Source organism: Pyrgilauda ruficollis, unplaced genomic scaffold (genome assembly GCF_017590135.1).
Source record: "Pyrgilauda ruficollis isolate IOZ18807 unplaced genomic scaffold, ASM1759013v1 scaffold12, whole genome shotgun sequence".
Classification (NCBI taxonomy): domain Eukaryota; kingdom Metazoa; phylum Chordata; class Aves; order Passeriformes; family Passeridae; genus Pyrgilauda; species Pyrgilauda ruficollis.
The window spans coordinates 14,148,875-14,173,383 of NW_024510321.1; the positions used below are offsets into that span (position 1 = coordinate 14,148,875).

The following is a 24,509-nucleotide window of genomic DNA, read 5'->3' on the forward strand; positions in this document are numbered from 1 at the left end:
GATTAAAGCTTTTGATTAGTCATGTTCTCTATTTCAGAGTCTGTCATGATAAGTGTACTGCAGACACTATTTACTCACTTTCAAAAGGATGTAAAATAGTTAAATATTTGGAGAATATATTTATGGTTTATAATAGAGGGAACAGTGCAATAACCAACTATATATATGTATATTTGTACATATATGATAGAGTATAAAGTAGTGATGTTCTATATAAAATTGATGAGTACATTATGAGCTACTAGTAAAATCATAGAATCATAGAATAATTTGGGTTTTAAGAGACCCTTAAATGTCATCTTGTCCAAACCACTGCAATGCACTGGCACATCTACAACTGGATCAGGTTGCTCAGAGCCCCATCCGACCTGATTGTCAATGTTTTCAGGGTTGGATCAGTTGGATCAGTTACCAGCTCTCAGGGAAACCTGTTCCCATGTTTCACCATTCTCATTGTAAAAAATGTCTTCCTTATATCCAGTCCAAATCTACTGCCTTTTTGCTTAAAAAATACCCCTTGTCCTATTGCAACAGGCCCTGATAAAATGTTTGTCCCTTTTAAGTACAGAAAGGCCACAACAAGATCTCCCCAGAGCCTTCTCTTCTCCAGGCTGAACAACCCCAACTCTCTGAGCCTTTCCTCATAGGATAGTTATTCTCTCTCTCTGATCATCTTTGTGGCCTCCTCCAGACCTGCTCTAATAGGTCCGTGTCTTTCCTGTAGTCAGACCCTCAGAGGATGCAGTACTGCCCACAGGGTTCTCCCGTGGATTAGGTGAGTTGTGCTGTAGCTCACACAGCTGCACAAACCTTCTGATCCCACTCCCATCACAGCTCCCCCTTCATTCTGCATAAATAATTCCAAAATTGTGCATGAGACAGAGGAAGGAACAAAAGACATTCACAAATCAAAGACCAAACCACTGTAACCACAGCCCAAACATGTCTTGTGAAGATAAAATAGCAGTTGTGTTGACTTATGCACACATTCAAGCTCAATATCCAGAGCATCCCATTGATTTTGTAATAACAAAAATTAAGTCCTATGTACATTTACAAGCCCTTGGCTGTCAGGAATTCTGGCACTGTGGTTTATTTTCCTGCCACCTGCCATTGCCCTTATTTCTTGACTCAGATTTGCACTCACAGTAGACTCACAGATGGATATTTTCTAAATCATTGTGAAAGAGCTTCATGGTTGCTGGATGCTGTCATCTGCATGACCAAAGCATCATGGTAATATATTTCATTAAAGAATATGTGGCATAACTGGTATAGAGAATCAACCATAACAGAATAAACATGCACAAAAGTTATAAAATTATTATATTTATGACCACAAATATTGAAAATATTAAGATCTTACATGTCTTGAAATGGGAAATTTGAAGGTACATAGAAACAGGTTAAGCCCCCAAATCAATGTTTCTGGATATTTTACATTACTGAAAAGAGGTATTGAAAAGTGATTGGGAATGGCTTGAGAAAACACATTTTAAATAGTTGTAGTAGAAGCAAGTGAAAGCTCATGCCCATCCTGGAGAGCAGCTCTCTGGTGGTGGTTCAGTCATTCCAAATGAACCTTCTATACTTCCTCAGGTCTGCATCTCCTTCTCATGTGCCTCAAATTATATCCTTTCTGGTGGGGCCCACCACATTCAGAGCAGTTTGTTAACACACTGAAGCTCTTTAAAATGCACACCATGTGTGCACAAAATGTCCTCATTTATCAGCTCACAGATCAGGCACTATTCAAAAGAGCAGGATGGTGCCAGAACAAGGGTGTCAACTCACCCTGCAGTGTAACTGAACTCCCCCCTCAATCCAAGGCTGGGAATGAAAATCAAATAGAACAAATTACTAATTTTCATTAGCCCATTTTAACTGACAGAGGCAAATTACGTTTTAATAAAATAAATAATTTTTAAAACCGCTTTCCACAATTTCAGGGTGCATTCACACATTCCTTGCTAGCTACTTCAAAGAGGCTGAGGTGACGATCTCCTGCACCTCTACAGCTGCTGATTGCTGCCCCTCTGATCTGCCTCTGGAACTGCTCTCCTTAATGCTCCTCTCCTTCCAGAGTAAAGGAGGTTCAGTCAAACAGATTAAAGCTGCTGACCAAGGCCCTGTTACAGATTTGACCTGGAGGGACAGTGTGAGGATGGCCAAATCTTGGCCACAAAACCATTCCAGCACAAGCCTCTTGCACGGATGCGGATGTCTGAGCAAACCGCCATGGTCATGGCACAGTTGGGATTGTGCCTGGGCTTAGTTACACTGCCCTGAAGAACCAGACTCCTACAGCTGAGCTGAAGCACTTTGGCAATACAGTAACAGGTATTTCTATCCTGCTGGAGCAGGCTATTTATGAGGTAGACACATTTATCCATACACCCCTGCACAAAAGTCAGGTGTGTCCTAAACATCTGTAACAAGTAGATAGACAGGATTAATTTTTTCATCATGTAACATGGCCCTCCCTGTATAATAGATGTGACAGTACGTTTTATAGTATTCAGATTTCTGTCCTTTCCTTTCTACAAGCATGATATTGAGAAATGGTGGAGCAAAACCAAATAACTTTAAGTGGTAGGAGATGTGCTAAATTATTCTGGATTAATTATTGACGAATATAATCAAACCAGAAAATCAAAATGTCAAGAATAGTGAGAAGGAAGAAATTCATACCAACCCTCCAGCGAAAATCAGAGACTTATTGCTTCTGTGTCCTGATTTTAGCTTTCAGATTACTGATCCATATGAAAATAAACCCTCTTGTAACTAAATATCTTCCTACTAACCAACAGAGAATGATAAGAAATATGACATATATAAAATAGTGGTATATTGCTTTAATATATAACAATACATGCCAGCTGAGGGCAAAACATATCCTATCATTACTTTGAAATTCTTCCTCAAATTCAGAAAACAAATGATAGGAGAAATCTGCTTGGCAAGGGGAGGAGTGGGAGGAACACACAAAATCCAGCCTGCTATTTTGAGATTTCGGACATAAATTAAAGCATGAATTTGAAACTGATATAATAGTTTTGGTATTACTCAGCATATGAATAAAAATTACTTAGAATCCTAGAATTGTCAAGGTTGCAAAAGACTTCTAATATCATCAAATCCAACCATTAACCCAGCACTACAATGTTCCCCACTGAAGTGCCCCATCCACATGTTTTTTCAACACTTCTAATGACAGTGATTCCTCCAGTTCCCTGGGCAGCCTTTTTCAATGCTTAACCACCCTTTCAGTGAAGACATTTTTTTCCTAGTATCCAATCTAAATTTCCTGGTGCAACCTGAGGCCATTTTTTCTCATCCTGTCACTTGTTACCTGGGAGAAGAGACCAATTCCCACTTGGCTACAACCTCCTTTCAGGTAATTGTAGAAAGTTGCAAGGTCTCCCCTGAGCCTCCTTTTCTCCAGGCTAAAGAAAGAACCCCAGCTCCCTCAGCCACTCCTTGTAAGACTTGTTCTCCAGCCCTTTCACCAGATTTGTTAACCTTCTCTGGACATTTTCTTTTATTTGATTAAAACCTTTTACACAAAAATGGGTATGCATTAGATAGTATAATTTATAAGTCTATTTTGTGAATAAGCACTAGCAATGGATTATACAGAAATTGTTAGATTGTTGCTGTGACCCTTATTCCTAGGCACTTATAAATAAATATATTCCCCTGTGGCTTCACTAAACCTTTGAAAAGTACATTTCTATGCAAATCTGTGAAAAGTTATACGGCAGTGTCACCCTCAGCATTGCACAAGTTGTCTGGTACCATAGCAGACTGTGGAACAGCCTGACAGCTGATGGATTGGAAGCTCCAGGCCATTTTCAGTAGGTACATTTAAAATTAGAGAGTATAAAAAGCTGGATATAAAGCACAGAGGACAATTTTGCCATATTCAACATATGTACTGGATAACCCCCTATTAGTATCTTAGTTATGCACTGATAATACACAATATTCACATACTCCTTTGCTAACTCTTACTAACATTGCTTAAGTGGAAAAACAAGTGATCCTCTGATCCAGAAAATGCAGATGTCTGCCATGCACCAAGGGAATGCCTGGCAGCTGCCAGCCTCCACCCTGGAGTGTGATGGCCAGTGCTGGAAGGTGGCAGGGCTGGGACTGGCTCGCTGCTGCTTGAGCCAACACCTCCCAGCCTTCAGCTGAACCGTGGCAATGGAACAGCATCAGAGACAGGCTTGGGTCACAGGTTCATGCAGGTTATATCCACCACAGAACTGTAATGGGAAATAATTTTATAGCAATTTTATTGTTCTAATAGACTATTATAGCAGGAGGCTATTGTAAATAATACTTGAAGAGGTTACTGAAATGAGGCTTTTTCAGTTATGAAAACATAATATCTTTGAATAAGGCACTGTATGTCAGATTTGCTGCTCTTTTCCTAATGCAGAACAAGAAAGCATTTGAATACTGAATTCTACTCTCTGAAATGAAATAAGGAACCTTTTGGGCACACAATAAAAATTATTTAAAATTATATGTATTGGTCACTTGAGAAGAGATATTCAGCCCAACTTTTTTTACAAAACAATTTTTTTCTTTCACTTGAAACCAAAGGAGTTTTTGAAAGACAGCCTGTTTCAACAAGCTTTTTAGGATAAAAAGGGCCTGCCACTTTAGTAGCCTATATGATAATACCCAGCCAAGTATGACATCCAAAAGATCATAAGAGATGATGGCACTCCCCAGGTGATTAACTGACCAATACATTGTTTAAACTTGTTAAAAGTTTGGTGTGTGGCCAACATCAAGATTTGATTTTTCTGATCTACAGCAAATGGCCTTTACACAGCAGGAGTAATTGGCAATGATTGTAGACTGTAGTCCATAGATTCCTGTGAATTTTTCAGCTACTGTGAGAAAACAAGAGAAAATAAGGTCCTGAGTCCAAGTCTATATCCTGTGTGGGAAGTGTTTGTAGCTTTTTAGTGCTTTCCACAGCCCACCTCTTCTGTGCTATGATCAGACACCACATACCTAAACAATCTTCAACCTCATCATAGTTCCTCTTTACCTTTTCTTCCTCTTCTCCCCTTCCAGACCTGTACATGCCCCTTCTATCTGTCCCTTGCAAGTGCCTCCACTATTTCTTTTCCCAGAATTCATCATACTGTTACACTCCAGATGCCAGGGGATACAATCCCTCTATGCCATTATCCATCACAGCGATGTTGTCTGAAAAACAAAAAAATGTACAGAGAAAATCCCTTGACCCTTGCAGTGCACAGTATCAGCAAACATTATCAGCACAGCCCAGCTCCTCAGTGGATAAATTCTAGCTCTTATAAACCCTATTGAGAGTATACAAATATATTAGTTCTAAAACTTTAGGAATTCACCAAATGTTGTCAGGTTTTTCAGGAAGAGCAGGAGGTATGGCCCTGAAACTACCTTCTGCTAATTACCTTCCTGATTCAAAACAGAGAGCACCTGGGGGTGTAACCTCTTGGCTGAAATATTTGTAATGATGCTACAGAAGGCATTCCTTTTTCCTGTCTCACAAATTACTTGGAGGGGAAAAATACAGTCTGAAATAGAAATATGTGCTACTTGGGCTAAACTAAGACTGAGAAAGGTATAAGCAACTAAAACAAAGCATTACAAAGGGAAACAACTGCAGATTTCACACACAGTATAATGAGGGCTCTAGAATATATCTTCTATGTAAAACATCTTGATCTCTTTTTCAGTCAGAACAGCATGAGTCTTTTTTTTTCTTAGCATGTAAGAAAAGATATCTAATTGTGAGACATCTTCCAATTGATGTAAAAACATAGATAGGCTCTACCTTACATATTGAAGAAATTTTGAGAAGTACAAACATGTCAGATACAAAATGAAGAGTCAGACATTTAAAGGGAAGTGATGGCAGGCATAATTATCCACCTCACATTCAGAATTATTTTAAAGAATGTTAGAAATATTTTTAATACTGAGTAAGTATGTATTTATTAAATGACACTGTTTAAAAAGTCCCCAACCCTTCAGGAAACACACTGGTCAGAAAGATACTGTGGAATTATAATAGTTATGACCAAATAAATTAAAACATTCATAGCTAATGGTGACAGCAAATAGCTGAGCACAGCAGGAAGCTGTCATCAGTAATTTACATATTCACTTCTAATTGTGCCTATGCATCATTAAGATTGTTCGTATTTGCATTCCCTGTCCTCTGAACCAAGTCATTTTCCAGTGGCATATATTCACTTTCACTGCAGGTAACTTTCATTAGTGGTAATTAAAGGACCATTTTTACCGCATTATGCTACAGGAAACAAGAAGTGGTTGCTGAGATTGATTAATATCTAAACGAAGTTTGAGATGTAATCAGTCTCAGAGGCAGAAGAGATTATTCCTGTTATGTAATGAAAAGTAACAGGAACCCCCCAACACCCCAACCCCCCCGCCCCCATTTGTTTTGAATATCCAAAGCTTATCCTTTAAATTTTGTTGGAATGCACTAGGTGGCCTGATTTATTTTTAAATGTTCCCAACAGAGAATAACTTCAGTCTATGTGTAATGACTTTTTACCCTCATTTCTGCACAGTCTGTGTTTGAGCTCTGACTGGGACAATACCAAGGAGGATGTCAATGTTATCTTAGTGTGGAAGTGATTTTCTAGTATACAACTGCATCTGAAGGTTGCTGTGCATCCAGTCAGATCCCTTTTGCCTTCAGTGCTATTGAAGATGGTCTTTTTCAAACACTGCTCAACCCTACAGACTCAGCATTGCTTCCAGTTGAAGCTTTACTGTTTCACTGGGAGCTGGAACCGACCCAAGAACTGTAATGTGTTTGCACTTGCTGAAAAAAACCTATTATGTTGTCTCTTATTTTGCCATCCAAATACTGTGCTTGGTAATACTATCACTGCAAAATTGCTGTCAAATATTTATTTTTATTGGGGAAATAGTGCTCCTTCTGTAGTAGCATGATGTTATCATTTAATTATTTTTTCTTTTCTGCTTTGTGATGGAAAACTGCAATTCAATGAAGTATATATTTAAATGCAAAAGAGGCACACCAATTAATCAGTACAGAATACGAATGCTTTTAATCTGCATCAAAAAAACGGTGGCGCTTAGAAAAACACCAATCTTTTAAATAGAAAGAACATAAAAGTAATTCCTATCCATGCTCAGATTTCCTCAAATACAATGAAAAATTGCAATTGTACAATTAGATTATCTTCACAATAATATATTCTTTTAAAGCTTTGCATTATGCTAAGCATATTTTGATAAGCCCTTAATTTAATTTTTTTTATAACTTTAATTGTTAAGAAAAAATCCACAGAGATAGCTCAAATGTTGGCTCTGAAACACAGATGTTTACTGTTTTCTGGTTTTTATTCATCCACTGTACCAAACACAGAAACTAAGTACTGAGGATAAGAAATAAATTAGTCTGGGTATATATAGGGTAAGTTAGGTATAGCCAGGAGCGTGAAGTAATCAATTCTGAGGTGTGGATAAACTAGATGATAACACAGTACAATCAACTCAATTATCTGGGACCATACGAGGCTGGGAGCTGCTGGAGAAGAGAAAAACAGAGGCAGTGGAGCTGCTCCAAGGAACACCAGAGACACTTCAGTTCTGTGTGTGGTAAATATAGTCCAGAAGAGCTTATTAATTCTGTGTTCAGCACTAGGCAGTGGTCTCAAGGCATTATTTGCAGTGTTGCATGCATTTGCAAAGCCATCTTAGGCTCTGCTTCTCAAGGAAGCAGTTACAGCTCTGCAAACCATGCCTGAGCCAGTGAGTCTCATTAAGCCTGGAGTGGCTCTATACGCATTCTCCCAGGAACATTCTTGGCTGTGCTACTCTCAAAGCCTTTATCAAGCAGTGCAAAACAGAACAGAAATGGTGCTAAAGGTGTTTTCAGACTTCAAAACATTTTCCAAGACCTTAAGCAGTGTTTTTCTTCCTCTTAGGGATGCTTACTCCAAAGAGCTGAGCAAGTAGGACTGCTGATATGGGCCATCTACCCTTTCAGTGCCTGCTTTCAATTTAGAGTCACAGAAGACTTGTCTTTGGGTCTGTTATATTCCCTTTCACTGCTAATTATTCAAATATTACTTTTTCCTGGACAAGGTGTCCGTCTGCTTCTGACCAGAAGCTCCACATAGGAGCTTCCCAGGAAAATTTTTATTTCATATATACATATCAAAGAAATTCTTCCATTTTAAAGGATTGCCATCCTCCAACAAGCAGCTATTAATTCAGGAAATCCCAACCCACCCTCTAATGAGTATGCCAAACCTGCATGGGTCTATTCAAAAAGCTGACTTTCACTCCATGCCTACCCCTTGAAATAAGATGGCTCTTTTCATATTTAAATTACCTTTCCAAAGCCATAAAATAAAAGAATGAAAAAAAATGCTAATAAAAAGGATTACTGCCAGAAGGCCACCTCCTGCTTTAAGTGGCTGCTCTAAAGTCAGCCCTTCCTCAAAATGTTCTTATAACAAAACAGTTTAGCTCCATTTGTTAGTGGTGTAAGAAGCAAGTCATCTTAGCATTTGTCACACAATAGCTATCTTTCCAGGTAGGTCTAGGAGAGGGAAATGGGCTGTCTGAGATTCCGCATCTATTTGGCTGCACCACCAGGGTCTAGATCCCCCATTTTTTTCCCATGTTCTTAGGTCAGTGGGTGCCTTGGCAGTATTTTGAGGGATTAAGAAGATAAGCCTACCTTGTGATGGGCAGCTGGAAGTGACAGAAGCAGAAAGGACCTAGATTGGGAACTGGGAATGGAAAATAGGAGAGGAATTCCTTGATGCAGTGAAAGCAGAAAGGAAACATCAGGAGACAAACTGATGGCCAAAGGCTGAGCTGAGAAATGTGGAAGAATGAAAAAACAAAATCAAAGAGGCCAAAGGAACAAGGGATCCAGTGGAACACAGCAGGAGAACAACTGAGATGACGGATGGAGAAAAGGGTAGCAGAGGTGACGGAAAAGGAGGATTGCTGACACCAGAGTACTGCTGAGGAGTGAAGATAAGCATGCAGGAGGGATGGAGAGGAGAGAGTTTTATGAAAAATGAGGTTGAGACAGAAGGCAAATCCTGCAAGTGAAAATATATTAGAGGAGAAAGGTCATGTCAAAATAGAGAAAAACTATTTATTTTTTGCCACTCTTATCTTGTGCATTCTTGAAGCTGCAATTTTGAATCTTATTACTTCTGTGCTCCCCAGCAGCTCAGGCTGCCTAGCAATGCCTGGCTGTGCTGGCTGTGCTGCACAGAGCCCGTGGCTGCCTAGCAACTGCCAGGGGGCTGTGCTGGGGTCTCTGACCAGCTCAGGGATGCAGTCCTGCCCCAAACACCCCCGCTCCCCTGGCAAGCCAGGAGCAGGATCTCCAGCTGTTAACAGCTTTGATGAAAACCTTAAAAATATTAATTGGGGAAAAGGGCACATGGAGGTGACCACAAGAGTGCAGAGTGCATGACAAATCGTCTCCAAAATGCAGGAACAGCCCCATTTATCTCTGCAATACTCAGACAACCTGATGATAACCAAAATATGGGTAATTATTCTGGTTCTTAAATAAGGCTCTGTGGTAAAGCAAACGAAAGCAACCCAATGCTGCTATGTGCCTTTCTGGGCAGCTATTAAACAGGTGAAGGAAATACCGGAAAAGCAAATTTTGGTATAAAGAAAAAAAAATGTTAAGAGTATTAAGTATTCACAAAGGCTCATCCTAGGACAGCCATACTTGTGTAACTATCATTGCAATCAACAAAAATTTTCTTACTAGAAAATGAGACTTGGCATTTGGCAGCAAAGCTGATGTGGCTGATCTGAACAGCCCTGTGTCCTCTGTGCTTCCAGCTGCCCCCTCAGATCCCTCATCTCCCTTTCCATTGCACTGTCAGAAGTGCTTGTGCAGCTAAACAACCAAAACAGGAATCAATCCAGCTGAGAAATAGTCCAACAAAAAATAAAGGGTTATTTTCCAATCAACACTACTGAAGCAAGTACTGTTCGTTCCCAAGGGAAAAACAAAGACACATGCCAATCTATGGCCAAGGAAAGGGAACAGACAGTTACAGAGCTACACAAATTACAGTGCAAGAGAAGTTGCTGTGATACTGCTACTTTGCTGCTGTTCTAAACAGCACTTAGAATACAGTCAGATTTTTCTTTCCCAGCCAAAAATGGCCTATTGTCCCAGAAAGACAGGATTGCCCCTGGAGATCTCATGCCCCACTGAGGAGGAAAAAATCTCAGTGTAAAGTTGAGACATTGAGAGATATATAAGCACATTTTAGTCTGGATAGGATCTCATTTGGGTGATTGTTTAGGAGGAGATTGATGGACATAATTACATGTTTTCCTCTGCCAGTCCAGCAGCCCAAGCCAGGAAAATTTTAATTCCCAGCCCTTTTGCACACTTGGAGTATCTTGTGTAAGTTAGGTAATTTTTTTTCCCTAATCAGCAGTTTATTGCCTGGTGCAATGAGAAAGTGTGACAGAGCAAAAAAGCCCAAACCCAACAAAATAAACCAAAATGAAAAGAACAACAAAACAAAACAGTTTCTAAAAAGAAACACCAGTGAATGCAGTTTAGATACACACTACTGTCTTCAGCAAGCCCAAGGTTTATTGATTGTGGCTCAGCGCTGGTTCTGCTAGATTTGCACTCTTTCAGGTGCTTTAGAATCACTCGCCCTACACACCATGAAGACTCATGGAGCCCGATTTGATCTATTGCACCTGAGTCAATGCACCATCCAAGAGCCTCAGACAAAAGGAATACTCTGCAAAGACCCTCAAGAGACCCTGCAGAGTGTTATTTAGAATGAAGAAGGGCTAACATGGGGCAAAAGCTAATAAGGCCTGCTGATCTTATCAGCTGGGCATACCCACACCACAATTCCCAGTACATCTTACATTGTGTGGCCCTCACAGCAGCACTGCCATGGTTGTATGGCACTCAGATGACAGGTCCTGCAGGAGTGGACCTGGTTTGGTTGTTTATCTACCACAGGTCTAACCCGTGGGCACGGGGACAACGCCTGGCCGTGCCGCGGCAGCTGCAGAAGAGCCTCAACGCAGCTGTCACAAGGTGGCGACCTTTGATGTGCTCCTCCAAGGTCTTCTTGAGTTGTGAGAACATTTTGAAGTACACTTGGTGGGGTTTGTGCAAGGCCTTTCAGGTCGCAGCAGGGCACAAGGCTGCAAGCGCTCCTGGAGCCGCTGCTCCACTGTGCAAGATGGACGCATCTCCCGGGAGCCCCCAGTGCCTGCTCAGCAGTGTCCTGCCACGGGCTTGCAGGACAAGCTTGCTCACCAAAGTGAAGCACAATACATTTAGCAAAACATGTGCCACTCATTTTTCTCATACTGAAAAAAGTTGATGGGCAAGGCCCCACACATCTGTCATTTCTTTTACAGGGGCAGCTGTAACATTCTAAGAAGTGCCAACAACAATTGTGCTACATTTGAGGATGTCAACAGCTTCCATGAAGCCAGTCTGTGATCTGTAGGCAATTACAGACTCATTCAAGCCAATGGGTGTTAAGCAATTTGCAGCCAAAGTGAATAGAGAAATCGAATTTGTCTTTGTATTAATATACAGCTGGAAACAAGAAGTCAGTACTGGAACCAAGGAGAAGCCAGTGTGCAAGAGGAGTGATGCCTTGTGAAGGCTGGCCTAGAACAGAGACAAGACTGAGTTAAAGAATAAAGTAAGTATTTATTAGAAGACTTCAGTGGATACACCTTGGGCAGTACAAGAGCCCAGCCAGGGCTACACCCCAAGATGAACCCAAAATGGTCACAGAATGGACAACCGGTCACGGGGTCTCTCACTTTTATAAGTTCTGGTCCATTCGCATATTGGAGTTAATTGTCCAATTATAGCTTTAGCTTATGAAGTCCCATCCTTGTTTTTCTCTCTTCAGTCCACATTGTTTATGGTCTTGACCCTGAAAATTGGATCATTTGTCCTTGGTCCCCAGCTAGAGAAGAAATTGTTTTGTCTACCTACTCTGTGAAGAGAGCTTACTCTTCCCTAATATGAAGCTCACAACTACAGCAGTACAGAATCTGAAAAATATAAAAGCTAAAACGGGAGGGTTTTGGTCACCCTTGCCCCAGGACATATTTAAAGCTCGCTAATATCTCAATACAAACAAACTTAATTATTTTACATTAAAAGGAATCTGAAATAAAATCTTTTATTGGACACTACATGCTGCCCTAAATAGAGTTATTAAAACCCCTTTGGAAACAATTTTGCTAAGCTGCCAAGTAAATTAACCATCAGAAGATAGCAATGTAGATGCACTTCCATCCCACAGCAAGTGCTGTAAACGTACCAGCTCCTTCTGCTCCTCAAAGAGCTCTCAAATACTTTTCTTGGTACCTGTCTGGCTGTTCCCAGACAGGAGCTGTTTTTTGTAACTCCAGCTGCAAAGAGTTTCCCAGGCCCACCGGTCTTTTCCAGCCTCCCTAGCTTTCATCCTTGCTTTTACAGTTCTGGGCTGAGATGCTGGGCTTTGCTGAACACAGAGGTGAAGGAAGATCTATTTTTTCTCTCTCCAGCTTGATTTACAGACAACAACAAGTACACCAAAGCATCCTGACCAGAACAGTACTGCAAACAGGAGGTAGACTACAGAGAACATGTAAAATGTCATGATTATGTAGAGATGAAGCAGTCTCCTCTTACTATAATGTGAGTTCGAGACTGCTTTTTTTCTGAAAAATGCTGGCTTTTTACCACTGTGTGGCTTTCTCTAAGACAATTACTAAAATGCAAGGACTAACTGCGTTTGTGTTTGTGACTGGAGACACATAGCACATGCTGTGAACAGTGGAGCCTTGGAGATGGCTTTCTCTGGGCCTGTTACTCATTGCAAGAGCAGGCACACACATCTCAGCAGAGCAGTCACCTGCTGTTACTGGCTTCTCTTCTGGCACGACTGCAGAATCAGGATTTTGCTTACAAAAAACACATGCAAGAAAGATTGTACTAAGTAAACACCAGACCTTTGTCTTCCATACCTTTGCTAACAGCCCTGAACAATGATTAACAACTGAGGTAAATGAGTGGCAGGAATACTGTATTTATCTTAGCCAAGTATTTAAGCTCTTCTTATGAACCTAAATCCAGGCAATTACTAACTGTTAGTAGTTACACTGGGCAGGCTTTGACTAAGATCTACACAACTTGGATTCAGTATTTCTCCCTGCCCCTCAGGGGGTAACTCCCTGGAAGGGACTAGTTGTCCCAAACCATTCTAACATCACCTTACCACTCTTTTGTCATCTTTGGAATGGTCTGCCCAGGGAGGTAGGGGAGTCACTGTCCCTGGAGGCGTTTAAGGGAACACTGGACATGACATTTAGGGCCATGGTCTAGTTGACATGGTGGTGCCCAGTCATGGGTTGGACTCGATGATTTCAGAGACCTTTTCCAACCTAAATGATTCTGCGATCTTCCAAATTTTTAGCCTGCCACACGGCCAGATAACCAGAGCAGCGCTTCCCTCCCAGACCCTTTTGGCCTCTCCGGCAGAGGCGCTGCCTCCGGGCAGCACTGTGGGGCTGGGGCTTTTCTGAGCAGGGAGGGGGATGGACATCACTGTGTCCCCTCGTCTCTGGGCTCCCAGCAGTTCAGTCCGGCAGCCGCCGTCCCGCCTCAGGAGCCAGCCAGGCCGGAGCCCTCCGGGCCCCACCACGGCCCTCCGGCCCGCGGGTGGTGCCCATGAGCGGCGGCCGCCCCGCGCATGCGACCGGCCCTGCCTACAACTCCCGGCTGCCTTCGCACAGTGAGGGCGGGCTTTTCCTCTTTTTTCTTGGTTTATTTATTTATTTTTTTTTTTCTCTTTTTTCCCCCTCCCCTCGGAGGGGAAGGATGGGTGGGGAAAACGAGCGTTCACGAAAGCGAGGCGAGGAGGAATCCCACAATACCAGGCGGGTTGCGAGCCCGGCGCTGCCGCTGTCTCTTTAATGCAAGAGGAAGCGATGCGGAGGGGTGGAAAATGGCAGAGTTGCAGATGTTGCTAGAGGAGGAAATCCCTTCTGGCAAGCGGGCTCTGCTCGAGAGCTACCAGAACCTCACTCGAGTCGCCGACTACTGCGAAAACAACTACATCCAGGTGAGGGGCGGCGGGGCAGCGCACCGGGGGCCGGCGGCTGCGCTCGGCGGGGCTCGGCTCTCCGGTAAGGGCGGCGGGGCCGGAGCCGCCCGAGGGGCAGCGGCGCCTGGCTGCCCTCGCTACGGCTCCCGCCCCGCAGCCGGTCCCTCGGGTTTGCCTTTTCTTTCAACTTTCCCAGCTGAACGGCCAGGCTTCCCTTCCCCCGCTCCAGAGGGGAAGGGAGGGGGTTATTATGTCAGTCCGGCTCCGAGGGTGTGTCTTTTTTTTTTTTTTTCGTTTTTTTTTTCCTCCCCCCACTCGGTATTTATTTATCATGAGTCACATCCCGGAGACCTCCCAGGGCTGGGGTGGGGGTGAGGGAGGCGCGAGGGCCCCCGAGCCTCTCCGTGCGGCCGGCTGCGACCCGGTATCCCGGGTTTCCCCACGGCTTCCCGGCGGCTCCCTCCGGGGGCCGCGGACGGGCCTCGGGGCGGCGGTCGGTGGCTGTGGCCGGGGCGGATGCGCCGCACGTGGGGCGCGGGTGCCGGGCGGCCCCGCACCGCGCTCCGCCGGGGCCGCCGCCGCAGCGGCGCGGGGAGCGGAAGGGGCCCCGCACACGGGTGACATCACGGAGCTCGGGGATCCGCGCCGGGTCCTCCTCGGCGTGCGGGTCCCGGCGGGGCCTCGGGAGCCGCGGCGCTGCGGGTCCGCAGCGCTGCCGTGAGCGGCGTGCGGGGGCAGGAGGCTGCCCGTGGGCTGGCACCGCCGTGCGGGCGTGAGGCGGTGTTTCAAAATGGCAATCTGTGCCTCTCGCAGCCTGCCCGGCTCCAACACCCTACAACAGTGACCGCAGACCGGGTCTCATGCGGGAGGAGGCTCCATTGGTTGTAGCGTCTCTCCACCGGTCGGTGTGGATATTTTTTCCATCCCATAGATTGCCAGTGCTTCTTGGCCTTCTTTTAAGTCTGCTTTTGTGAAGCTACTTTAAGCACAATTTACTATTATTATTTTTTTTTCAGGATTTACCTCACGTGACTCCTAAGTCTCGGTCTTTAGTCGTACTGATCTGGATGCAGAACGATCCAGAGATGCTCAAACTCAGCTTTTTTTTTTTTTTTTTTTTTCCCTAAAAAATTTGAAGGGGAAAGGTTAACAAACTTTATTTACTAGACAGCTCGTAGAGTGAACTTGTTGAATCTAATACTAGATTACCTGTGATAAGTATTTAATACAGGTTGCTAACATCTTTGGTATCCATCATTGCTGGTAAGCTGTCTTACTGTTTTTAGTAATGGAACAGCAGATATGGAAGCACATATTTAATAATCTGAAGTGATTTTTTTAATGAGAAATTTGAATTAAAACTGTTCTAACAAGCCATATTTTCAAGTTTTGGGGTTTTTATGTGATATATGAGGTAGTATGAGTTAATGTCTCTTTATGCTTCCGAGTTGTTTGCTCCACCCAGAGAAAGCTGCTGATATAAATGCTTCTAAGAGGCGAGGTTCATTTGGTTTTACTCATGGGAAATATGACAAATACATGAGTATGGTAATTGCAGCACAAGTTTTGACGTGTCTCCTGCTCCTGACTTTTCCCTATGTCAGAAAGGTGCAGAGAATCTTCAGTTACATCATTTTCTTCAGAGTCATAAAACTTGTCTTTTCTTACTTTAATCAAACAAACCAAATATTCACAACACTTGAGCAAATTCCCATCCAGTCATTTGGGGTGGCTTTTCCTTTTCCTTTTTTTTTTTTTAAATTTGGTAGCTCATTTTCACCTCAAGTATCAAGGTCAGCTGGATGTGGGATTGGTGGGGTCTGTTTTATCTTTGCACAGCTGTGTTTACCCCCTTTGAAAGGAAGCCGGAATTCTAAAATTCCTAATGGAGTCTTGTCCAGTAACTTTGGAAATTGTATATACCTTACTTGTATTTTACATGTATTATATATATGCTCAGTAAAAGTTGTAAATGTATTGATAAAACTATGTATTTTTTAAAGTGTTTGATGGAGATTTTTTTTTTAATCAGCACTTGATGCAAAGCCATCTGCTGTCCAGTTGGACTGCTGAACAGATTATACTGCCAGTGCATGTGGTGGGGCCACTGCTGGATTAGGCAGTATGACACAGGGCACTGGGTTATGAGATTTGGGTGTATGAGTATTGTGGGGTGGGAACGGAGTAAAGGAAAGGAAGAGGTTTAACAAACATACAATACAAAATCTATGTGTTTAATGTAATTGAGCATTTTGTAAAAAAGACAGACCAGAATAGAGAATCTGGCCATGAAGTGAATGTTAAAATACTTCACTAGTAGCTAGATATTGCAACTTATCTGGTAGCATGTAGCTGGTTCAGTTTAGTCACTTTGAATTTGGAGGGGTTTCTTTTTTTTCTGTGGAAAAAGCAAAGTGCTCCATAGTGGTAAAAATTACTGTGTGCTGTTACCCACTCTGAGTTGTGCCAATGAGGTGAAACAGGTTTGTCAGACTATTCTGAGTGCTGGCACTAACAATTTATAGTGATTGTAATAGGAGACTGAATGATGTTCTCAGTGTTATGGTTTACATTCTTCGCTGATTTAAGCAGGAAAGTAATTTCCCATCACTAATATTGCTGTATTCAAGCTATATATATATATTTTAAATTTGAAAATACAGGAATTTTGTTTTGTCTCGCTTACTTAATTCTGGTAAAATTTCAGTCATGCTGATTTCTTGAGGAAAACTTGTATTCAATGTCTTTAGAGATTCCTCAGGGGGGGAAAAAAAAAAAAAAAAAAAAAGAGAGAGAGAGAGAGAAATGGGGAAGTACTCACCTGGCTGGAACTTGCCTCCCTGAAGGTGAATGTAGCTGTGTGGAGAGTAAGTATCCTTTTACTGGAACATTTAGGAAATATGACAGCATTTGGGAATCTCTAGTTAAAAATTGCTGTTTTCAGAAAAGCAGGAAGCAGTTTCTTGCTAAGGCACACTGTGACTGTATCAGAATGCCGGCTGGTAACGCAGTTTGCTCTCCAGACCATGTGTATTCTGGTTATCTAGGAAAAGAATTCAGGAGAAGCAGAACACATAATCTTCTAAGAAAGACCAGCAGTGCTAAAAGGAAAATACAGTATAGTGACAGTCTTGAGGTGGATGCGAAGAAAAGGGAGACAGAAAAAAATAAAGAAAATCAAATGTAGGAATAGTGACTAAAGAACATTGTGATGTTTTCATGGTGATTTTGGCTTTGAATAGAAGGAAAAGGGCATTATAAGTACATTAGTGTATTTAATCTCTGACAGTATTTAAAATCTGCAGTGTTTCTGGTTGGAAGCTTCAATAACAAGCAGGTAGAAAATTAGATCCCTGTTTTAGGTCAGAGGCTTAAACTCTGAACGGTTTAAGAGCAGGTTTTGAACCTTAAATCTTTAAGGTATATTTTTGCCTTCTGGAATAATTTTTCTTACATATAGATGTATTAATTTTTTAAAAATATTTTTTAAATGTAAGTTCCCATAGCTGATGTCTTCCCCAAATCCTTTTGCCTGCAGGTTTGTTTTGGGAGTAGCTCTTTTGTTGTGCTTGTAACCAAAAGGCTATCTGAAAATCTGTAGCATAAAGCTGAAGATGCTAGTGAGGAGTTTTGTCAGTGTAGACAGTATTAACTTGATCAGAAATAACAAGGAGTTAAAGCATTTGTAGTTGTAGTTATGATTCTTCAGCTAGAATATACTAACTTCCATAGAGATTCACTAGTAATTTTTCTGGCTGTATTGAGTTATTTTGGTGCTTTAAGGAACTTATTTACAATAACTAGTTTATGAAACATTAGAATGACACAGGAAATCAGCTTGTGCAGTGTTGCTGCACTGATGGCTTCCTTTTGAACAACTTCAGTTGACTGGTGTATCCCAGAGAGGCCTCTCTGTGCTACAAAACACTGCTTACAACTCTCCTGCTGTCTAAATCAAGTGTTCCTTATAACCTTGTTTATGCGTATGCAGATATACGTAGTTTTTGTCAGTCTCAAGCTTCTAGACCACTTGTGAAGAATCCGTTTGTAATTCTTGTTTTTAAGCTCAAATATAATTTTAATATGACTGTGAGACTCTCTAAACAAATAGCTTGCACTGCTTGTATAAATTTTCATCTTGATAGTCTCAAGTGGGTAGATTTAGCAGCTTTAGAAAAATAAATTGAGAGACCTTTTAAGGAAGTAGGCGCTGTGTTGCCTAAATGTGTGTTTTTCTGTCATGTTACTTCCTTCTGTAGCTTCTGACTGGTATGTGGAAACTGAACGGTGAATTAACAAGCTATTCTGGGTAAAACAGACAAGAGCAGGGACAGATTTCAGTTTAAATGCTATTGCAAAAAAAATTGAAGTATCTCTCCAGTTGGTAGAAAAGTAAATGTGTTGAGCAGAAGTGTTGCATGCAGAAAGTTTCATAAATGTTTGTGTTACCTTCCAAGATGCATAGAGGAACTATTTTTGCTTGATAAGTTGGATGTTCTGCTCTTCTATACTGTAGATATTTCTTTCCAACACTGATGAACCCTTTTTTTGTGGCTTTTCTTTAAACATTGGTAGCTGGTCAGACACTCAATTTCATCGCCTGGTACATGGAAAGTGGCTTAACTTAGTTCAGTACAAAGAAGTTCACTCAGAATGTCTAATTCAGGAAATGAGCTGCTCTAAAAGGATAAACTTCTTAAATTGTCACTAATACAAATCCTTCATGTGCTGTTAGAACTTGTATGCTTTTATGTTCATAGGTTAATCAGTTTGAGAGTAAATACAGTAATATTTTTTCTTCCACAAGTTTTCTTGCTAAATTTGGAATATCTAACAAAACAGATTAAGTTCACTTTCTGTAACACCAAATATAGTTCAAAATTAGAGAGCAATGAGATAAAATAGAAATGTATGTCTTATGCTTTGTGGGTTTAAATAATATTCTTTTAAAAAAGGTGTTACATTATACTTTGAAATAATGTTCTTTTTAAGGTAGTTTAAGCAAATGTTTGCCAGCAGTATAAAAGGCACTGGCTGTTCTGTATGTGGTTTTGGGGTTTTTTTAGAATAATAATATAGGTACAGGTTGGTGGGTTAGGCTTATAGCTCTTCTGTGCCTTGTGTAGGTCTTGTGGGCCTATGCAAGTGTCTTTGTATTTTGGAAAATAAAACTTTAACTCACAGGCAGCAATAAGACTTCACAGGCAGCCCAGCTTCACTGTATCAGCGAGTGATTACACTGAATTTAAAGAAGATGAATCCTACAGTGTTGTATGTCTGGTTTGTGTCCAGAGAAGGTAGTGATATGAGATGACCTTTTCCAAATTTGAAATGTTTCCCTTAATTTTGGTATATTTGGTTTAAGAAGCCAGCAAGATGTTGTCTGCTATTCCTGCACCATTTTTCTTAAGTGCTACCTTAATCAGGTGCAGTAAAGTGGATTGGGATAAGCTTTTACAGGTGTGTATTGTTTCTTGCACAAGGGAAGTGCTCTCTACCCCCTTCTATTTGTGCATTGTTGGAAGGAAGAAGCTTGCAGGATGTCTGGGGTCAGTGTATGCAGAGTGTGATCCTTGTTCCCTGTGCTGCTCTTGCTGTGCACAGTCCTGTGGAATTGTTGGAAGGAAGAAAGAAGTGTGATTAAATGGGGCAACAATCTAATACTTCCCCATGATTCTCTGGGAGGTTGTTACAGTAAGTAGCTCTCCTGGTAAAGAGAAAATAGATGAGCCTTGGGAAGGTCTCGCAAAGTGGAGAATGAAGGCAGTTGTAATGAAGGTAAGAGTACAGGAGCAGGCTGAGTACAAGTAGGAAGTGTTGTACTTCTGAGGGCAAAGTTCCTGTTAGTATCTAATCTAAGTTTAACAGAAGAAAAAAGCCTGAACTCTTGAAACAAAAGAACTGATGCAACTTCCCAGTATCTTTGTTTAGCATTTTGAAGTGTCTTCATTTTACAAAAGCATAAGTGGAGGCATGGAATTTGTAAATGGCTCATGGAAGGTCATATAGGGACATATTGGTCAGATTTGGGAACAGAACCTGATTGTGTAGACTTCCAGTGCTGTTCCCCCTGCCACTCCACCCCTTTCCAGACTGCCTCTGTTATACTGCAACACAGTAAAAAGTGGGTATCCACAGAAACAGAGACAGTATGCACAGAAGCAGTGTAATGACTCTTTTGGAAAAATATGCACCTGAAACCATCACTGAACTCATTAGCAGCAATTACTTATGAAGAATTTAACGTATCGCCTCTCATAAGAGCCTTGAGATTCTGATTTGTTGCTTTGCCAGCCTCAGGAGTTACATAAGGCTCACAGTACTGTTTTTTGCGTGTTGGTGGGTCTTGGCAGAGGCACGAGAAGATGCCGCTCTATTTCTCATTGGTGAAAGCAGTCTGACATTTCTGGTGACCGAAATCTTGCCTAGCTACAGAACAGTGGGGTGGCAGCTGTGTGGACAAAGTGTCAGTCCTGGCATAGTAAGGCAGCCTTGAGGGATAAGGGGATATCTTGCTCTCTCTGACTCTGTTCAGTTCTTATTTAGTGACTTGGAGTCTAAAGGAGCGTAGTGTTGTTTTTGTTGTTGCATGACAGGAAATTGCTTGTGGGACACTGCTTACTCAGTGTCCAGGCTTGTTCATGACTACCTGAGCATTCTTGCTCTCTTTAGCATCTGTGTTCCCTAGTGTGGTCTTCCTTTGATGCTATTCCTTCCACCCCAGTCCCAAATGTGAGCACTGGTGACAGAGGCGGGTGGGCTTGGTCAGAGTGACCCTCATCTCCCTCCATCCCTATGTAAAGGGAAGTAACTGCGGAATTTGAAATGGTAGATACTGTGCCTCACTCTGGTTCCTCCCTTTTCCTGACCTTGCTGGTAAGGCAGCGGCTGCAGAGACTTGATGTCTGCTGTGGATTGCAGAAATAGCCCTTTGCATTTCAAAACTTGCAGAGAGCCCTTGAGAGCCAAGACCAGGGTGCTGTGGAGAATAGGTGTCAGTGTGCTCCTGAACACAGCTCTGAGTAAGATGGTACTGCCGGAGCCTTTCCTTCTGCACCCCCAGCCTGTCAGTGTGTGCTGATGGTGCTGGAGGTAGGCTCAGTCAAGAGTTTCATCAGTTTAGTGCCAGGTGTTGAAATAGAAGATAGAGCATTTCTAAGAGGTGAGCTCTTTAAAGAATAATTTTTTTATGCATCAGAGGAAAACATTCCTCCTGATTTTAGAGGGAATGTGTTACTTTCCTTGGGTTAATTAATAAGAGTGTAGATGCCACCTTTTCTTGAGACTGTGCAAATGGTATTGCTCATTACTTATGCAAGCCCTTAATGCTCTGCAGAGCATACATTTGTTACTATGATGCTGATAGTTCAGAAGAAAAGGAGAGGTGGGGAATCCCGCATGAGCCTTTTAACTTGGAGTGAAACATGAGTATAGCATTTTCTGGTGCAACTTGTAAAATTCTGCAGTTTCTATTCCAACATGAGTTGGAATTGGTAGATAACTTGCTGGCTGAGCTAAAGAAGCCGATTAGTTTAACTCTGAAAAAGACTTACTACTTAAAAGGGGACTTTATTTTTAATAATATTCTTGTCAAAGGTTCCAGATCAAATATGTTTAGTAGGTACTGGGGTTTGGCAAACTGGAAAAGTACCTGAAAATCAAAACTTCCCTTAGTTTGAACCTCCCCTATGATAAAGTCTCTTCAGAACCTCCAGAGGTGATGTGTGCCATGCTGTATCTTCTGACACTGTGGAATCTTCTGAAAGAACAGTAAAGGTTGTCTCTTCTGCAATGAGATTGCATCTTTCTTGTGTTTCTTATGTTAAGATAGCAGATATATTTGTGATAGTGTCATCGCTCCCTCTCTGAGCCCAAAATAATTAATTCTGTATACTCTTTATACGGCGGAAGTTAAAGTGCAAGCACGCTGCTCCATGTGCAAGAAAGCTCTGATACTGTAGTGATGTACAGTTAAAGAACTCATGGGAAAGAGACTCTGCATCCCTGTCCTAACTTTATTGTAACCTCAAGACAAATAGGAATAAAATGTGGTACCATTCCTACTTTTGTTAAGAGCAGGAAGATCTCTTAGAACTCACACAGAGGAGTCTTACTAAAACAAATGTTGGTTTGACATCCTTAGAGTTGAACGTAATGTTCGTACTGGGTGGTCTTAAAGTTATAAATAGTTCCAAGTTTGTTTACCACTTGAAGCATAACAATTCGTGGAAAAGAATTGAAGTGTAGACTCTGCTGGCTACTTTCACACCAGCATTTCACATGATAATATTTTCTATAAGCTATGCCTTATCAGGCAACTGTGGGGTTTTTTGTGGTTTTATTTTTTCCATGGATAATCTTTTACCAGATACATATCTTCACTTTCATTTTCTGATCTCTTTGTTGTACTTTAGGGTCAGCAAATCTGCCAAGCAGTATTTGTCCTGCAGCAATCATTGTCAGCTGTGCATCTTATTTAACTTTGTTGTAGCAGGTGTGCTACAAGTTAATACTTGAGCTGTGGTCCTCATGCAATAGTTCTGCGTTTTCTGAAGCCTATGATTAGAAAACATCTGCATAAAACAAATAGGCAAGAGAAGAACAAGGTGTCCAGGCAGATGCACCAGATTAGCTGCAGAATGCCATGCCATGGCTTGTCTTTTCACATACCTAGTAATGTTAATTGGTCTTATGTCACTAAATATTACTAGTGACATTTCTCTCTTTACATGTGCTTCTCCTAGGCTGTGATCTTAATGTGAATTTGCTGATTTCTTTCTTCCTGCTCAAGTCTTCTGCTTGCTGCAGATTGCTTATTAGACCTTTTGTTTCACTTTCATGTTGTTGACTTTGTCTCATTTCACATCTGGTCTGAAAACCTATTTTTGCTTGCCTATTTCTTTTAATTAATCTCTTTCTATTATTTAACTGTATGTTTTACTGCCTTGCAATTTACATTGTGCAGCTATTTTTCATTATGCCTTTCTGACTGTTTCTACTAGCAAGGGTTTGCTTAGCAATTTGAAACCTGCAGCTACCAAAGACATTTATACACATTTCTTTTTAAAATTATCTTTGTTGGCACAGAATTGAGACTAAAGCCTTATCTCTGCAGTAGTCTCTAACTACTTGAGGAAGCCATGATGACCAGGGTACAGAGGAAATGGAATGCAGCTGGAAAGACAATGTGGAATGGGACTGACATGGTTCTCCCTATTAGTAAAATTCTTATGAGGCCTCTTATATTTATACGCAGCCAGACCTTTCCTTTATAAGAAACCTGTCTTCTTCAGGAAACTGGTCCTTTTGTTATTCTTTTGAGAGTAAAGGGTAAAATGGGCATAATGAAACTCCTCTGCTTGGAGGGCTTTGGTTGTCTTAACAGTGAAGAGAGTGAACGTGGCAGGAGGAATGGCGTTCTCTTAACATGTGTGTACTCACAAAACAGAGCTGGACCTGATCCTTAAAGGGTTTTATAAAATATGGTTATAACCTGCAGGGTTTCCACTGAGAAGCCTCATGGCAGGTGGCTTGGATGGTGCTTCAGTCAAGGTCCAGAGAGTATCAGACTAACAAGTAGAGATATGGTGGATCAATGCACTTACGTTGGCAAGATCTTTGAGACCTGTCTGGGGATTGTTCAGCTTTTGCTTTGCTGTCTGACTTGCAGGATTTCTAAATCTCTGGGAGGAGCTATTGTTTCTATGATGCAAACTCCTGGCTTTAGCCGCGTTCGATAAAATATGCGTCTGGTTTGGAAGTGCTTGGCTCTACAAGGGCTCTCTTCAAATACCGTGGGTGTTTCCTGCTGCAGCACACCATATGTTCTCCCAGAACTGAAATTATGTGGCTGCCGCAGTAGTCCTGGGATTTGTCTTAAATGGCAACAGATTTTTAATCTGATTTCTTAGGTGCCTTTAACTTTGAACGTTAGAGAAATTGTTGTTGCCATAGATGTATTTGAAGCTCGGGCTCGTACAATGCAGCTGACTGGTGAGAAATCTTGTATCTCTTCAGTAGTGGCTGTCATTTCTAAATGTGTATTTCATTCTTCTTAATCAGTCTGTCCTTTAACCAGTGGAGAATGATAACAGCCAGTGGAAAGCTTTCTAGCACACATCCCCTGTTTGAAAACCTATTGTCCATGAACACGAACTGTAAAATCAGCTCTTCTCAGTACTCTGCAGTGAGTGAATATTGACTGTTCAGAGACTGAGGGAGGTATTTTTGTGATTATGAGAGAAGCTTGTTTGCTGGGTATAGAAGCCAAGTATGCAGGGGTATGGTACCTGTTGATTTTTGCTCCTCTGCTGGAGAGAGAAGTTGCTGGTTTTGGTCCTGAATGTCATATGT

The 24,509-nt window shown here is 41.7% G+C and overlaps 1 protein-coding gene across 9 annotated transcripts in view; it reads left to right on the top strand.

The window, feature by feature from the left end:
* Positions 1–13,857: 13,857 nt before the first annotated feature.
* Positions 13,858–24,509, top strand: part of ABI1 (abl interactor 1) — a 77,461-nt gene continuing 66,809 nt past the window's right edge. For 7 of the 9 annotated variants that reach the window (XM_041488445.1, XM_041488435.1, XM_041488474.1 and 4 more), the window contains exon 1: positions 13,925–14,174. In XM_041488445.1, coding sequence (XP_041344379.1) covers positions 14,058–14,174 — 117 coding nt within the window. In that variant the 5' untranslated portion in view covers positions 13,925–14,057. Of the gene's footprint in view, positions 14,175–24,509 lie in introns of all 9 variants that reach the window. The other 2 variants (XM_041488492.1, XM_041488501.1) reach the window with 2 other exon arrangements.